This window comes from Bombus fervidus, chromosome 9, assembly GCF_041682495.2.
Source record: "Bombus fervidus isolate BK054 chromosome 9, iyBomFerv1, whole genome shotgun sequence".
NCBI classification, from domain to species: domain Eukaryota; kingdom Metazoa; phylum Arthropoda; class Insecta; order Hymenoptera; family Apidae; genus Bombus; species Bombus fervidus.
In genome coordinates, this window is record NC_091525.1 from 3,969,244 (window position 1) to 3,988,772 (window position 19,529).

Here is a 19,529-nt window from a genome sequence, read left to right on the forward strand (position 1 = left end):
GAGAGAGTTCCTAGCGGGAAGCGTCGTACGTGAGGAAAGCAGATCTCCCGTATCTTGCCGCAATAGGTGACAGATATACGGGCTGATATAATAAAGACTGTTTGCCAATCTGAAGGACTTTAGTTAACCAGATCCTAAGATTTGTAACGGTTCCTCAGGCTATCTGAACATAAACTGCGAATGATGCGTCGGCATTTGGCGATCATCTTATCCAAAGAATGGGGTCTGTGTGTGGCCGCTGGAATTTTTCATTGTCAAGTGTCGGTACGGCCAATTCTTTAAAGGAAAGCTATGTAACTTCATATCTCTGTTAGGTGGAACGTTCATCCTGTGACCGTGGCTACACTCGGCGACCGGTCGTCGCCTCGAGCCCAAGATCATTGTCTCAAGTTTCGAATGACTGTGTCTGGGTTATTTCGTGAATGCTATTGAGGTTTTTCCAAGTAATTCCAACGGGTGACCCCGTTGTCCTTTCATCTCCGACACATATATATATATATATATATATCATCAAAGAATATGATAAAATAAAAGCAGCAAAAGATATTAAGATATTGTTCTATTTCTACGTATTACGTAAAACGTATTAAAACTTCGTCACATTGCCCGCGTAAACAATTCGATTATGAAATTCAAATTTCTCACGTGCATCCATTCTGTAAAAAGCAATTATTATATATGATTATACGCAATTATAATTTGCCACATACCATAAGGTGTTCTCTTGAGTAAATCAAATCTCAAAGTAACAACAAACGATTCAAATAAAGCACTGGTTTGAACAACGAAACAATCGAACTAAACAGCGGAGCGATCGAAATTCGATCAGCTAAAACGTGCTTTCCTGGCTCGACCTAAAGGAAGGTGATCCGAGCAAACGACCAGAGACAAATAAGTAAAACAAGCACAGGCCGCAATAGTAATCGGCCTGCTACCGGCGTAGGGAAGTTAATTAAAAGTAAACGTTTCCCAAAGTCTTCGAGGTCTTCGCTCAGCAACGAGAATAACAGCAACTTCTCCTGGTATTAGTATGCGTGCAACGATACGTTCCAAGAGTGTCGCGCGAATTTTCTCGGTAATTCGAGCGGACTGTACAGTGAAAAATGTCCAAGAATAATCGTCACGAGCAGATGTTACGGAAACGGCAATGTCGAAGGATCGTGGCGAAAGGCTTGATCTCGTAAAAACGGCACGTGGCAAGAAGGTGCACGGAATAGGGGAGGTATTATTCTCAATTTATCTCGCGCCCACTTAGCCTCGTCTATTTCGTGGCATCGATTCTCAAAGGAATAGTCGTGGCAGCTGCTCTGAATCGATATCTCGGCGAACGTGCCTTAGCTTTTTGCCAGTCTTACGCTTCTTCGCCGCTTCACGATACGTCACGGTCTTCTTGCTGTTATATCCACCGAAATTTTCAAGTTTCATCCCGATCCCGGGTAATGAAATAGATGCTCGTTGGGATCCTGCCAAGAGAGGATTCGCTGGAAAATTGTTCGTTATTCCGTTTACCACCTTTCGGATGTTTCCGGAAAGGAAGGTAGCTTATCTCAGGTCAGATAACCTAACAGGAACTATTTCAAGATTTATTCGACAAGTTGGATCGAGATTCGTGAAATTTCTTTCTCTAATCGCGAGCTACGTAACTACGACGCTCTTTTATGAAGTCACGTAATTGTGAATAGAAGACTTTGCAAGCGTAGGAAAATTTACGCGATGGTTTCATGTGCAATTTTGTTAGGGATATGAGAAAGTGTACAATTATCCAATTTTGTTTTTATACGGATCTGTTTCTATACGGTTTCGATTTTATACAATCTGGAGAAGAAATCCAATTCTTTTTCTTACACGATTTAATTTCAGTGAACATTGTTAAAACGATATTATTTAAGATCGTTCTCCTTGAATTTACATTATAATTTTGTTTCCTCGAATAATTTCTGAGTAATTTAAAAAGAAACAAAAAATTTATGTTTTCGTATATTATTCTCCTTTAATGTTGTGTGTTTTATTGTATGTTATGTTTATTTTCGTGGTTCGTTATCGCCATTGAATTTTAATCAAAATTTTTTTCTTACTAATTATATATTGTACGTTTCTTCTATATCATCAACTGTTTCTTTATTCAAATGTTTTCTTTAATTCGCACATTGCGATTAACGCGATACATTATTCTTGCCGCGTTTTGCCTTTCGTACATACGAGTGTTAAAAGCACATTGCCGTAATCGCATTCAAATCCCTCAACTAGCAATTATCTGCGTAATAATTTCCGTTTTATGCTTATAGTTCATAACATTCATAATCCAAATTGAATGTCTTCCAATGAATTAAATTCAAATATTTTCCACCTCGAGCGAATATATTTATGTTATGCGACATGAAATGAGCATGCTAATTATATCAACAAGTATAATGCAGCAAAATGCGCAGATATAACTTACATACAATCATTTTCATTTTTATTTGTACGCGACACGATTCTATGGATATAACTTCTCGTTGCAGGACAATGCAATTAACATTCCCCACGCCTGTCGCATCGATACGGTCATTGATTAACGAAAATATGTTCGCCTCGTGCAAATAACCAAGGGGCAGATATCGCCGCCGCGTCGCGTCAATAATTACTTCCATACGTCCCTCTACTTCATTTAAGCAGAGACGAACTGCACACTCTGCTAATCGATCAATTACAGAGTCGATAACAATGTAAGTAGTATTTAACAACGAATTAATTTCCCCGTTCCGAGGCTTGCAAATAATAGAGAATCGAGTCCGAGTCAACAACGAAACTGCATTCGCCGTAATTGCACGATACGGATCAGGCGTTTCGAATCGCGTGTATACTTACCTTCTGGAAACTGAAACTCATCGGACTCTAGTGGGTTTTCGGGGCTCGATTTCATTCGTCATGCTCATATCTCCGGAGTATGTAATACTGCAACGATCGCATTGTATCGTATTTCGATCACTGGAGATAGCAATCAGTGTTGGGTGTCGTTGACTGACGACTTGCAAGATCGTTTGACAGATCCAGTATACAATTACCTTACAACGTATAGTCGCAGAACCTTTGTTCGTGTTACCTTCGTTGTCGATGTGCTTTGGAGGAATGTAGGTGGAAATATAGATTGTAGGTTCTTCGTTTCAAACTTTTATTGAAACACGATACAAACGCCGTATATAGTTTCCTTGTTAGCCTGGTGTTTTACTTTTCGAACTGATATTCCTCTCTTGAGCTCCACTTTCCTTCTTCCCTGCGCCCTGCAGCTTTTTTTCTTTTCCCTCTTTCTTTCTTTCTCTTTATCCATCAGCCTTTAACAGAAGCTTTTCTATGTCCACGGGGTAATCGCGTGATCTGAAAGTAGCGCGGAGCTTTCAGTGGATCTCTGGCTCCGCTGCATCGCGCGAGGGATTTCGAACCGGAGATAGATAAGCTGCTTCATCACGCCAACTTTGACTACACCCATTTATGACGCTCGCGTGCCAAGCAATGACAAAAGTCGTGACCAGCATCAAGGCTTCGAATGTTATCCCGAATGGAACTGGTGGCCGAGCGGGACTTGTCACGCGAACTGACGTTGCTCCGATATTATCGTTGAGTGTATCGCTGTTCTGTCTACTTTCCGTGAACGTCCGTTGCATACTAATTACCGGACATTCTAGTGGTCTAACAGCAGCGAAGATCTATTGTATATAAGAACATAGGGTATCTTCTAAACGCGTGACTTGCCGAAGCTAATTCTTCCGTTCGTTCTTCCGCACTCACGCGGAAATTCTCACTTATATTTTTCACACCACGTCCATTTCAAATGCCGCATTCGTCTCAACAGGGCATCAGTGTCTTTCGCAAGTCTGCAGTGAAAACACGCCGATTTCGCGAGTCGTGGGATCACTCAGCTTGCGGTGTCAGTCGACGATCTTGAAAAGTCAACTCGTCGCTAGCTAGTTGCTAGCGCTGCGATCGACTGCTAAGTGATTTCTAGTGTCTTCTCCGAACTTGGTAATATGTTTCGAAGCTTATGTACGCCGCCCCCGTTTGTACATAACCATGTACCGACTAGACTATCAGCGGGCAAGATCTGGCTGGCGCGGATCGGCGCGCTAGTATCAGCGATCCGTGAATCACCTGCGAGGGTTCTCGAGCTACGATATAATGCTCGTGAGATCGCGGCGGCTCTCGCGGAGAACGGAAAGAGATTGCAGAGATACAAACCGTGGCCACCAGCTGTGGGCGTCTTAATGCGACTGTGCTGCCTCGTAAATTCCTTGGAGAAGGAGAGAGAGAGAGAGAGAGAGAGAGAGAGAGAGAGAGAGAGAGAGAGAGAGAGAGAGAGAACCGTGGTGAAGTCACACGAAAAAGATAGCTTCGAACTTGGATAACGCCTTCCGGGTATTAATATCGTGGTTTATTGTGGCGTCGAATGGGTCAACCATCCGTTTATTGGAATCACGTTTTACATGTTGCCACCTCGTAGAAACTTTAACGAGCAAAGTTTTATTTTATGTGCATGGGTCTTACTCCATTTATGTAGGTTGTATTCCGATTTATATTATGTTTCTGTTTATGATGGTAATTAGAAAATTATGATCGCGCGATACATTGAGAAAACACAATAATATTGGTATAAATAAACCTGATTCTTTTCCGGTTGTTTTCCCTTTAAGATTCGAAATGCACGTTTCTGTTTGTTTCAAAAGTGCTCTCTGTTTTTAATCTGATAATTAAGTATTACAATTTACTTGACGGCACACCAGAATCGCTACGCGATCACACGTAGAATTTTCGACTTAAGCACCGTTCTTCATTTCCTCTTATTCATCTAATTGACTGCATAACATTGATTCAGAGTTGGAGATATCTTACCAGATCCATTTGCTTTATTTTTTGTACAGCCTCTGTGACTCGCTAGATTTCCCCTGATAATTAATGATTTTTAAAACGACAGTCGTGAAGTTATAAATCGAACATAGAACGTATCCCTTGAAACAAAAGACCTAGTTTATGAACATCATTACCACTCCTTTTTTTAAATGCTTGCACTTTCTCAGAGGAGTAGCCCACTTTTTGCCCATTAGCCTTACATGTCATTCGGTTATAAATAGCACCGGCTAGAAAATTCTCGAGTCAGCACGACTGAACGTGACCAAACAATGATCTTCCCCGGCGATTTTACAGCAGCTTACAGGGTAAAATGAACGATTAAGAGACTATACTCTCTACCGTGTTATTTACTTTTCTTTATATATATGAAAGTCACCGCATGTGCCATATATCTCCTATAAATATGTAAAATAGAGTAAAAATTAATTTAAAATTCCCGGTATACTGTCCTCGCAGTTTATTTATGGAAATTGCTGAGGTTGACTGATAGAAGAACGAGTGGATGAATTTGTAATAGAAAAATATATTTAAATAAATAAAGGTATAAGTATAAATATAATGTATAAGTACAAGTATAGTGCATAGTGTATGCTGGTTCAGATTCTCGCTCTTGCAGTCTTACAATACAATAGAAGAAGCCATGATAAGGGAGCTCGTTCATATATTTATAGCAAAGGACATTACCAAAAAGTTAATCTTGTAGTTCTAGCTGAAGGCTACAAGAAACAGCAAGAGAAATTTACTTATAACTCTTTTGTTTCTAGACCTCGTAACCCAAAACATAATTTACACAAGGGCACAATAATATGGACCTCTCTTTATTTTGAATTTTTTGTTTGACTAAATTCTATTCTCTTCGTAACAGCGGTCTCCAGGTGACGGATGTACAAAAGCAAAGGTTTTTTTTATTATTATTAAATTTGTACTTTACACTTAACTTTGTCCAACTGGACATTTCATAAATAAAAGTAAAGATGTAGAGTTCATCTTGATGTAATTACTTCAACAGAAATAATTGCTAAATGTTTATTCGTGAACATTATTTTTCTTAAACATTCCAATTTATTACTTCAAAGCAAACTTGGAATTTCAAATGATCAATTCTTTTATAAATATGCTAAAAAATCGACTTTTTCATATCGTATATTCCATCAATTTCTCCTTTTATGTAGCTACTAAATGTACGTTTCATAAAACAGCGACGGTTTACCCGCAGTAATATGATTTATCGTGAGGCACAACCACTACTTCTCCACAATTGATCATTTTGACTGACTGTCGAACGGTAGTCGACCTTTCAGCAAAGTCGACCTTTAAACAAAGCCTTGGGGAACGTCGATGGCAGACAGGTGGGATCACAGAGTGCGCTTTGAAATTCGCCGTGCGAAACGAAAAGAGCGTGGGTCGCGACGTTGATAAATTCCGGGTGGCGTGTATTCTATAACGCGGGAGTACGCGTCTCCCGTTCATATTTGATGCGTCAAAGCGAGCGGAGATGTCGCTGAATGGATCGCGAATCGGGGCAAACGCGATCGTGCAGGTACAGCCAAGGTGTAACTGCGTTGTGTTTTAGAGGCATGAGGGTTCGCAAGGGGCGGCTGGAGAAAGACCAAAGTGAAGACAAGAAAATAGAGGAAATGAGAAAATAAAGAGGAACGGCGACGGGTAAAGAGATGCGAGAACATAGGGACGAAGAAAAAGAGGAGAGCGCGCAGCCGCCATTAAGCAAAGCGGAAAAGAAGAGAAGCCAAATTAGGAACTCGAATTTTGCTAATTTTCTGAAACTCTTTTGAAATTGTACGGCTACGAATTACGATTAATACGCCTCACCTGAAATACGACATTCGCCGTATTGAACGAATCCTTCCTATTCGGTGCTTTTCGAGTAATTGACCTATCGATGGGCTTAAGTACAGCACAGGTGGGTTCGAAGATTGACCACCTAAATTCGATCCCCCTTAAGTACAGTGGTGGACAAAAGTAAGGGTAAGCCGAAACATTCAACATACAAAAATATTCTGTTTAGAAAGTAGAATTATATCTAACAAGAACCATTAAATTATGACTATATGTAATTTATATGTATAGTATCGTGGACAGATTGCCTAAGAAATATCGGGTGAACCATAAACAATGTTGTGAGGAAGCCCTTAGGCCGATAGTGCCGATAGGCCAAAAGGGTCTAGAAACTTCAATGGACCGAGCGGTCCACCAATGTGTTGTCGCTCCTTCAGTCGAATAGTTACGCGGAAGAAGGCCTACGAGACCATGACCGCGGAAGGTTACGAAACACGTACGTGGTGAGGCTATGAGAAAAGACAAAGGGATGCTTAGGAAAGAAAGACGAGTTAACAGGCAGTCGTTAACTAAGAGTCGAGTTGTGAGGAGTCGAGAGTTGTGCTGCCAAATTGTTCTGAGTTGTAAACTATTAGTTGTAAGTTATGAAATATCTATTTAGTTGTCTTAGTTATAGCACATTACTGTACTTAGTTCATGTTAAATAACCATCGTTTCCTGTTTAATTCGTTGTAAATAGACCCATTTATCAATAAACTTATCATTTAGGATAGAAATCATTGGGAACTCTAATTTCTAATATTTCTGAATAACTAAGTCCTATATATATGTCGGAGATGAAAGGACATCGAGGTCTTTCTTTTGGAATGTTTGGCAAGGTCCCCAATACTTCAGTCCAGACTTTTTATTATAGCCGTACTTAAATAATGAAATTGAGAAATAGCTGTTCATGATTTAATTCAATTATGTTTGCCCGAGATTTATAACAGTGGGCTTGGGCTCGAAGTGACATAACGGGTCGTTGAACGTAGCCACGGTCACGGGAGGGACGTGTACTTAACAGAGGTATGGAATAATTAAATAGCTCTCCTTAAAAAATAAAGATTGACCCGAGGGATACAGAGAGGTACGGAGAAGAGTATATAAGGGCAGTTCCACTTAGACCGAGGTGCAGTCACCAGAATCTTGTATCAAATTACATTCGTCATCCCGTTGACCGTGGATTCGTTATCGAACGTAAACTCATTATCATCGACTTCTCGATTATCCAATCGCCGCTATTACTTCTTACACCCTGTAATACTCATATTCGTATCAATAAATATCATCTACAGTGTACAACAACGATGGCCAACTCACATGAAGATTCATTATACGCCCCGAACTCTCATGACAACCCGACATATATATATATATATATATATATATATATATATATATATATATGAGTGCTATCAATATGATAAAAAATGTTTAATACAATGTCACTAACGATGTAGTGTAGCTATTATAGACAAGTATGGATTTTAATGATTTCTGTCCGTCACTGTATTTCGAAAAGTTTTGTATAACATTCCATCTCATACGACGACAAACGATTATCATCAGAAAACAAAATTCGTTTTTGATTCATTAATGTTAATCATTTCTGTACCAATACCATTTACAATCTTTTTTAGTCTCAGTGGGCATCGTTTGATTTTATTTTAGACATTCAAAGTGTAAAATAAGAGATATGCTACAATGGTCGAACCGTTATATCTCATGAGTCGTATTCGAAACTTCTGAAGCGAACCTTGGATGATTGGTTTTAAATCATGTTTATAAGTACACATTGATCTTGATCCTGTCACTAATCAATCGATCCTATTAGAATGGGATTCTTCTAAGTCGGCGCACTGGGATTAATCGTGTTCTCTTGAACGAATTGTACGCTTCGTAATGGATCACGTTCGCGGAAATAATCAACGGAACTGCGCTCCCCAACTGGTCGACGCGAACTAATCGCAGAGACGGTCGGTGATATTGTTGCGGATAAATTATTGCACCCGTATCGACGAGCCTTCGTAATGACCCACATTTCGTGGGTCGCACCAAAGCGGCCTTCTATCTTGCTCGACCGGTATACAGTTGATAACACTGGACCATGAACTTTGATAGGGTTTTTCTGGCTTATCCGATAGCTATCTTATATGAACCACAATGAAAATCGATAAACTGATAGAGAAATATTGTTCGACGGAGTAATATCACGGAAGAGAAATGCGGAGACGAGAACTATTAGCTTATTAAACGTTCGAAGATTAACAAACTATTACGTGTAATTCATTGATCAAATTGAATATCGTCTGAAGCGTTCTTTTTGTTTCTTTTTGTTGATATTTTGGCAAAATATTAATCGCAATTCTTCGTCTTAAAAATGTCTAACAGGTGTACATGACATTCAAACGGTTTTCAAAATTACGATTTAAAGATACCTCGTAGATAATTTTCTTGATGTAATCACTATATGTTTAGAAAGACATTTCATACGGTTGTTGATACTCGTATACTTTAATCCTGCTATATCCTTCCGGCCATTCCTGATTCAATTGTATTTGTCAATCATTAAAAAGTATCTTTACACTTTGAACAAAATATGGAAAACGTATTGTTAGTATACATGATATCCCGATTTGACTGGATGTCAAACATCTTCTCACAGTATCAAAATCCTTTTTGCTCGTTAAAGAAAAGCAAGAATTTCGAGGAGGTAAAATTAAGACTGTAGCAGTAGAAAAGTACGTAATTTTTATTTAGTGTTATCTCGTATTACTAACAACAGTAGTATTTTAAACGCCTAAAACCAAGGAAGACAGCTTAATAATAACAACAACAACAACAACAATAATAATAATAATAATTTAAACGTCGCTCAGTTATTTAACTGTAAAAGCACCTGATTTCCCGCACTCTTTGTCGATTCGTCTACAAAGCAAAGACGTTGAGCCTGCTTTAGTCTAGCTAAGGTAGAAGAAAATGGTGCAACAGGAAATTAAATCGCTGTTGCGATGCGAGCTTAACACTTTGACAGATAACGGAAATTCTTTCGTAGCTTCGTTCCCAGAGATTATTGACTTGGATCGTTGGACGCCATCTCTAAATAGGAAATGCAACCGCCGGTCCAACGTGGCTAACGCGACTTCTCGCGATCGATCATTAACCACTGAACCATCTGTCCGGACAATCAGTGATTTTGTTGCTAAAAGTTTCGCAGAAAAGTTACGGGTCTCTTGCGGTACGTTTCCTCACAGAGAAGTCAAACTTTAATTTGATTCTTCGAGATTGACGTAGGGTCGATTCTATACTCGTGGCGAGGGTATAAGAGCGGGGGTAAGATCGATGGAAAAAGTGACGAGTTCATTTTGGGAATAAGAAAAGTTTCGGACTTTGGACCGAAGCGTTACTTTCGGCATGCTGTCAGATGGTGGATTTCATTACCGTGGAATATCTTTGTTCGATTCCTTTCACGTATGCATAGTATTAAAAATTCTCCCACGATTTCCATTTTATTGCACGTTATACAATATGTGTAATATCGAACTATCTACTTCCACAGCCAGCCAGGAAAGTCTACATATACATACCGAATTTTTTATATTTTTTTTATTTTTGTGCAAGTATATTTTACTTAGCAGAGGATTTGAAAGTGCACTTTGTTACACAATTGTTCGTACTAGCAAATTAGTACTGTTATTGTTAGTGAATTTATGAAAGGAATTTAAAAAATTGAAACATTTGACTCACACATGAGAAATTACAAGACCTTCAATTTCGTACAATATATTAGGTCGTCCGAAAAGTTTCTTTCGTTTTATAAGGAAATAATGGATGTACAACATTTTGCGTTTTATATTATTTTATCGAATTACGTATGATCCATTTTGTTCTATCAAAATAAAGATCGTAATGTTCGGCAGATTAGGTTTCATGTTTGTATAAAGATGCATCGTTGTAAAAGACGTGTGTTACGCTACGAGGCTTAGTATAGATCGTATTTCTAACCGTCGCTCGCGGTCCTACAGCGTCGCAGCCAGATCGTCTTATCTGCCCGACAAAAAATATACAATGTATCGACGAGCCCATAGTTGTCACTAAGCAGCGAGTTCCAGAAACGTCGATTTCGGTCCGTTATTTTATTCTAACAAAGAAGGTGGCCTACGTGATCATAGGCGCGAACGGTGGCGTGATCCGAGCGTAGTGGGGGTCATCTCCCCGAGAAGACAAAGAATTGATCTGAGGGCAATCAGTCTCATTTGAAGATTCAAACGACATACATCGAGAGGTCTGACGATTGAAAATAAAGTCGCTTAGTCTAACAAATTCATTGAGAGATATCGTAAAGTCGGGTCGAATTTCTGTAACGCATTAACTGTATTCATCGCTAAATAATTTGTGACGCTTTTATTATTATACAATTTATTGTTAATATACACGCTATATTAACCTGTTAACACAGTGTTAAATTCATTGAACCACCTCTGTTATCCTAACCGAAACAGGGGAACGACTAATTCGCAGCGTCGATTATACGAATCGTAGCGAGAATTTACGCCTCTCGCTAACGCGTTTTCCTTGCTACCGCGTCTCTCCGCGAACGGTCGTAACAACGTATCTGTAAAAGAAAGACACTTTTCGGACAACCTAATATAACGGGCATACGTAATCTTAATCGCATTGCATTTCGTAATATTTTAGTTGCTTCTTCCAGTATAGGCGAAAGTGAATAAATTGTGTTGTATTTTGACACGTGCCTTAATGTGCGGTAAAATTGATTCATTTATCCGACACGATCAGAGGACAAGACGTGTATCGGATAACTGGATTAGTCGAATAGCTAATACGAGTCTACCAGTTCTGTCGCTCTTTGCTGTTTATTCATTCGTATAATTGGAATTAATTTTCATGTAACTGGATTTGAAATTCGATCTCTGCTGATATTGGAATATTATGCGGTAAGATTATAGTAAAATTTGTGAATGCTAATATTTATTCGTGTAAGTGGTACGTCGCGTGGCTTGAAGTTGATTAATAGGAATTTAGGAACATATTTGATATATCGGACATTGTGATGACACGAGTAGTTCGGATAAACGGAGTTTGGATAAATGGAATTCTCCTGTGTCAAACAATTTTTTCTAGCATTTTATCTAGCGTAATATTTCATATGTATAGTACGAGGGTTTGATATTTTCGAATAATGTGAATTATGATTAGAAATCACTTGCCGAGAACTTGACACAAGATACGCGTATCACGAAACGTTTGACAGTTATAATTTATGGTCCCACGTAGGTTCCATAGAAATAGACTTTTCTGTTTTTCTTATCGTGTTTCCTTTATTATAAATCTTACGTACCCATTAGGGTAAAGATTTAGGGTAAAGACATATTTATCCAGATTATATGGATTTTGTATTTCTATGTGATATTTTGATCGTTTATGTTTGCGTTAATGCAATGATTACGAAATATCTGTTGCAGGTTGCTCTTGCGTCGTTTACAGCAGCTCGGACAAACCTCAAGGTGGCACGTTCACATCCCCTTATTATCCCAAACGATATCCGTCAAATATCGATTGCCTGCTTTACACGTTTATCGGTCAACCCGACGAAATCGTCAAGCTGACGTTTCATCATTTCAGTATCCGTCGTATTCGATCCGAGTGAGTACTATTATTTAAATCATTTTAAATATACGATGCATTTCAATTTACAATATATATGCAATGTATGTTGCGAGTTACACAGATTCAATAAGAATATGACAATGTATCGTGTCTTTCTTTGGTTGACCTAATGTTCTTTTTTAAATTATTCGATTATTATCACATTATTATACATTATTACATTCTAATATAATATTCAATAAATACAATAATTTAAGGAATGTATGTAAGTAATGCGACATATTTGTAAATTCCATTGACAAATTCAATTTTTCATTATTATCTATCTTGCAAATATAAAACTTAGTCAAAATAAATAAAACTTCCTCTTTATTTTATCTTGCATTAAAGAAATTAGTTCTTCGTACACAGTTTTTCTTAACGAATGAAAAAGGGAAAGAAGTACCTATTTCATCTACATTTTACTTATTATAGCTGATACAGAACTCAACGGAGTATAACTTATTTTATTGCATAAACATTTTATTTATTAAGTAATTGCTACTTCACTTTCAATTAAATCAATTGTCCGTTTTTGATCAATCTTGTCAAAATATTTATTTTAAAGTTGATAACGTAAATACGAATTATCATATCGTACTCTGAACGTACGATACGGTGGTACTTCAAATTTACTTTCTGAAAAAGCTACGTGAAGTCGGGACTAGAACTTGCATTATACATACATTTCGTGCAGATGGAAGTTACAGAGGGTAGGGACTGGGAATTTTGAATAAATTATTGGGCAAAAGACACGATTTCATGGCGATCCAGATGTAACAGCGATTCGTATGCTAAATTATGCTGGTCGCAATAATGTATGCACGTGACAGCTTATTTGATGAAAAATGGAATAATCTTAAAATTAAGAACATCTTCGTTGCGCGAAATTTACGAAAGTTTTTGTAATTAAAATTAAATTATTTGTAATTGAAGATTCTAGCATTTAACTTAATTTGAGTTCTATGAATAAAAAATTCGTGGTCTGTGAACAATTCTTATTAAATCTTACAAACGACAATTTCCTTATCTGAGTATTTTCTCTTAATATTATCTTAACAACTTGAAACTCGCTATTGCTCGTACCAAATATTCATTTCATTTGATATGCCTTCGAGCAAGTCTGTTTTATGCCACGGTTAAAGTTTTCGCGGAAGCAAAACATTTGTAACTGCCGAGTTAAATGTAATTAAAGGGTCTCTCGTTTAAATTTTCAATGTTCATTGTTTGCAATTACTATTGGCTCCTTTCAACTAATATTTAACGTACGAGATGTGTATGTAATTTAAGTAAAAATACTATCTTTATCTTATTATCAGATAATATAATAATTCTATGGAAATACAACATTTTGGGAAATATGTATATATGGCTTTATATAAATTACATTATCCGATACCTGCAATAATTACAAACGAGTGAAGTATTCTTGAATCCGATTAATAATTGTAAAATTACCTATTATACTAACAGGAATAAAATTGAATATTCTCCGTCAGATTGGATTGATATTTGTAAGAGGAATGTTCAACAATTGAATATAATCATTTGAAGCAATTGTACGAATTAAATATTTGAAATTTGTAATAAAGTTATCCATAGTCACCGAGTCACATAAAGGAAGGGCTGACAGCAATACGATATTATTTCTATAGCCAACATAAAGACACTATTCAGAAGAAAATCTTGTTCTTAGTTTGGTAGAGTACGAATGCGATTATATGTATACTACATTCTTTTATCATTAAATCGAACCATTGCAAAAAACCTGAACTGCTGGACAGGCTGAAGAAATGCATCATTTGCTCAGACAGTAAAAAGGATGCTCTAAAACCTGAGACAGTTTAGTTCGGAAGTAACGAGTCTTTACTAATGACTGATTCACTGGGCCGATTAGACGCCTTTGAACTACCATCTTTTTCGAAGCCTTTAGAATCATTTATATAGGAGACAGTTCAATACAGGAGATATCTGTAGGGAACTTGATTAATTCTTCAGCTTAAAACTAAAAATATTTTGCCGGGAAAAAATTTCATATTAATATGGGGAAAGTGTTAAACAATAATGAAAATCATGGATTTTGTATAGGTAAATTTTACGTTGCTTCGTTAGGTACACGCTGCTAATCCCCCCTTTTTTGAATAAATATATATCTTTGCAGCACTTACTTTTTAAATAGATATCAATTCGAGTTCTTATATATAGGAGGATTTTCGAAGTTTCTAAAGTCTCAATGAAAGTAGGCAAGCAGTGGCCAAACAACGTGGTCTTTTGTTTGATTTAAAGGTGGTCGGATCGCTGAAAGAGGTAGTTTACGAAACCGTGTTTGCTTAAGAGTTCTGTCCTGGTTTTCCAAAATAATATCTGACTCGGGAAGTTCATCCTTCCATCCTTTAATCGACCATTACTATGCGAGTGCTCGTGCAGGCTATACACACAGCTTGTATATAAAGCTTCAGCTTTTTTAGCCTCGCTTTAATCCAAAGAATGTGTATCAATTGGTCGTTATGTCATATATCTCGCTATTTACACTCCCGTTAATTTGTATTAGCATTTGAATTAGCATATTTCTAGCTATACATAACGCAAATGCTTTCTTTACCGAAACCAATTATATTTCTATAATTTATGCATATATCTAGTTTTTGATCATCGATACAAATGCAATATATAGTTTGCATATATCGCATCAGCCAAATCAAAATTGAACGGTTGCTTCAACAAAATTAAACACATCTAGCACGTGTACAAATTTAGACAATTTTCAGTTTAGCGAGCCAGATCACGTTTCTAAGAAATGACCTGTTACGTTCAATTTGTATAGATCCGAAACTTAGACTGCGGCAATGTGTTCGGGATTCCTATATCCTATTTGTATATCGATCGTGCTTGAACTTTAACGATTAACTCAACTATATATAATGAAAACTATTGTAGTTTGTAAGCAATGTAGTGCAATTCATAACAGTATTCTTATTGGAAATCTTGTTGATGCAGATATTGGTCAATAATCATAGTAATCTTATAAAGATTAGTAAGACAAAACTTTTCTAATAAACAACATCAGTATGTGTATAGCTTTCTCATATTTGTAGCCTAAATATTACACTAAAAGTTTGCATCAGAATTATAATAAAACTTATTAGACCGCAAGAAAAATAATACACGCACACACACACACACACACACACACAAATCCAGAAGATTTATCACGCGGCCCGACGTGACGGAAGCTTGATCGAGTATACTTAGCCCCTGTTATGTCTCAAGGAAAGACGGATCATCGGATAAGAGGCGTTCCGTCTTACATCGAGCTAGCTGGGGCGACTGATTAGCTGATAGTTACGCCGCGTGTTCCCCTGATAGCCGGCTTGCAAACCACCCCGATTGTAAACGTACATACATTGCACGATGAATGTAACTACACAATCAGGTTCTTGTGTCGTAACTGCACAGAACATCAAGTGTACCGACCCTATTCCTGTTTTCGTTAAATTATATATATTTCTCTGTTTCGCTAAATTATACATATTTGTCTGTTTCGCTAAATTATACATATTTGTCTGTTTCGCCAAATTATACATATCTCTCTGTTTCGCTGCTGTGTTCTCTCAGCCTGGCAGAGAATATATTCGTTATCCTTAAAATATCGACCAAGCTTTCATTGGATTAACGCCGAGAATAGCGTGACTGGAAAACATCGTCTTTGACTCTCACGATCGGTTTGCGTTCTAACCAAATCGAAGTGACTTAAAATATATAAACGAGACATCTGATATTATACCATATGGTTTCATATTGATGATAATATTAGGTGCTTCGTATTATAAACGATCTTTAAATCCTCTAAATAACTTCTGTGAAAGGCAGAGCACTGTCCTCTTGCAACATCATCGTAGAACATTCAGTATGTAGCTGTCCTTACCGATTATTGTGAGAAGAAAATCTGATTGCAGCTAGTTGAAGGAAAATTTCATATCTCAGTGGCGGCATTTCAAATGCATATCACGAAGTTTGCCGGTTGGTTTAGAACGGCTAAGTGCAGGAAGGGTCAGCGATGTGACACGGCCGGTGGAAAGAGTCGGTTAGGAGTTCAGGAAGGAGGAAGTTATGAGACGAAAACGAGGAACGTTCCCGTGAATGCAGCGTCCGTTTCCGTGGACGGGACGACCCCCGTAGATTTTATTTTCTGCTCCGAATGCCGCTGTTTCTCCGAGCGGAATATGAATCTCGCTTTTGTGAAGTTGCGGTCTCGCTGCCTTCTTTCTTTGCCTCTCTCTCTCGTTTCACCATCTTCTTTCTGGCCTTCCCTATCTGAAAATGTAATAGCGTCAGTATATCGATTTTTCGACCAGCATAACGACAACTAAATAGTTAGCAAATAGCGCAGCAGATCTCTTTTGATATTACCAGTGTGTTACGAGACACCGTGAAAAGGTGCGATTTTCGCACAAAAGATGCCTAAAATTAACCACAGAATGTGCTCTTCGTTCCATTTTATTTCCATCTCTAGCCGTTTCAAAGATGCAATCCGATTTCATAAATATCATTTCATAAATGTTTGAAAAAAACATGTTGCATTTATTCGATAGCGAATTAGTAACAATTTCTTATAGGCTACATCAATACGTATTCAATAATTGTTTCAACAAAAAACAAATGTTGGAAGTTTCTATTCGATTGATAAATCGCAAAAATATTAAAATAATATTTAACGTTAATATAATGAAGAATATATAATAAAGTGTTGAGGTTGACTGATAGAGGGATGAGTGGGTGAATCTGTAATAGAAAAATATATTGAAATAAGTATAGCTATAAATATTAGTTTAAATACAGGTATAGTATATGCTGATCCAGATCCTCACTTTTACAGCGTTACAATACAATAGAAGAAGCGTGATAGGAAGCACGTTCATTTGTTTATAGCAAAGGACATGACTAAAAAGTTAACCTTATAGTTCTATTTGAAGGATACAAGAAACAGAAATAGAAATCTACTTATAGCATTTTTGTTTCTATACCTTGCAACGCAAAACAACATTTATATTCGAGGGCACAATAATATGGACTTCTTGATTTGATTTTTTTTTTTTTTTGTTTCACTAAATTCTATTCTCTTCGTAACAGCGATGCCCAGGTGACGGATATGCAAAAGAAAAAATGTAAAGTTTTTCCTGAAGTAATTACTTAAACATAAAGAATATTCAAAATATTAAGAATTTCAGATGTCTAAGCCATTCGATGCCTGCGAAACAGACCTCATAAGAATTAGATATTTTACAAGAGGTTAGCGCACGTTATATACACGTATTTTCTTCTTTTCCTCGGCATATATATTTTACCTACTATTACGTTCAACTTATATTTACAGTAGGGTGTAATTACGGTGTATCGAGCGATCGATTGTAGGGGCTGGCTCCAGGATGACCGACGCGATACAAGGGCGCGATTATGTATGCAAATATGCGGCAGAATTTCTGCTGACGGGCATTATGCGTCGAAGTACGACGGAGCCGCGGGAACTTCCGACATGGCGAGACAGTCTGTCGGAAACATGGGCAAACAATTGGGTAATGCACGTCGCTTACGCAGAGAACGCGGCAAGGGTTTCGGTCGCGCGGAAATTTCTACATTCTACATTCTACGGTTTCGGCAAGTTCACGCGCACCGACAGCGTGAGAATCGTCCGTTCTCGCCAACCAAACGGTCAGTCTTCCGTGGATTGGAACCAAACGATCAACTGATAACGACAAACTGATTGAATTCACTTTTCGTTAATTTCCTAATCGTATTGCTGGACTGCATATTTTATTGGAATTTATTCAATAGTGAAATTCGAATTTTAAAGAGAAAGAATGTACAGAATACATATAATAAATACTGAAAGTATAGTATCTGTTATAATATTTAATAGAGAAAACAATTGTCTGCTTAAATTCCATTTCTTCTTTTAAATTACATTCCACAAAATAAGAATTTGCGCAAATGTTTATAACATCGTAATCACTCTGTGCTGTCTAATCTACGAAGTTTATCAATGTGGTTTCCGAACGACTCAAATTTTGCGGGCCGACTTCTTCATCGGCGGGCTCGAGCATGTAGCGAGCCGCGTCAATATTTGTTCAGCTCAAGGGATCGAAATGCCTCATATCGAACCCGCTCACGATCCTACGCCCGAATCTGCAAGCAATTATGCACAGAGAAAGGGAATCGTATCAATTTCATTCATTTTGTTTCTTTATTCTTTTTTTTACTTTCGGGGAAAATGAAAGCATATTTTGCAACTAATCGGTTAATTGTGTTGGGAATTGTTAAAAGTTAAGTGGTGGATTTTTAAGTGTAGTTGAGAAGTTGAGTAGAGTTGAATTAGTCTTTTAACGAGTTTTAATATTTCAAACAAGCTGATTAATTGAATGAACTTGGTCGGATACACGTGTGTTAAATGTTTCATACTTTCGTCTCTTTTTGTATTTAATTGCTATTTTATTAGGGTAATACGTGGAATATATTCTTCCATAGGTAATTACGATTTTACCTCTGTTAATATTAGTGGAATTTGTTGTCAATTATAGTAACAATAAATACATGATAATTTACAAATGAATCTAAATTCACATTTTACATAAATAAATTTAAAGAACGTGCTTAATTAATTAAAAGTTATTCAATGATAAAACGCCAGTATGTTACGGATCGTGAACATGCCTCGTTTTCAATTTCTTGGTATCAATAACATCGCTAATAACAAGCCTACTTCTCATCACGTCAATTGCTAAAAATCCTCCTAATATTCTTTAGACGATGGACTTATGCCGAGCACGTGCTTGTCCTCGGGCCACTCCACCTACACGGGATTCTATTTACAAATCCTCCAGCGTTGGAGGCCATAAATCGTTTCTGCTTCTAAGGACCGGCCAGGCGCTTCGTATCCAATATTAAGCTGCCCATGAAGATGGCCCTATTAATATGGTGTGCAGAGGCACGACGATCGTTTACACAGCGCTCTGTACTATATATTCTAAAGCTGAGAAAATCCCACGGAGAAGAGAAGCAACTTCGCTCTTAGATCCGGCGGCGTCAATATTAAGCTGCCCTTGCTGTGAGAGCTGGTGCACACAGCGTCTGGTGTCGCACCAAGT

At 37.5% G+C, this 19,529-nt stretch overlaps 1 protein-coding gene and 1 long non-coding RNA gene across 4 annotated transcripts in view; one reads left to right on the forward strand and one right to left on the reverse strand.

Moving 5' to 3' along the window:
* Window positions 1-19,529, forward strand: part of Sol1 — a 531,756-nt gene that overhangs the window by 98,457 nt on the left and 413,770 nt on the right. For both annotated transcript variants that reach the window (XM_072010125.1, XM_072010126.1), the window contains exon 3: window positions 12,204-12,384. In XM_072010125.1, coding sequence (XP_071866226.1) covers window positions 12,204-12,384 — 181 coding nt within the window. The remainder of the gene's footprint in view (window positions 1-12,203; window positions 12,385-19,529) is intronic.
* Window positions 1-19,529, reverse strand: part of LOC139990701 (uncharacterized) — a 155,359-nt gene that overhangs the window by 23,634 nt on the left and 112,196 nt on the right. The window lies entirely within an intron of this gene.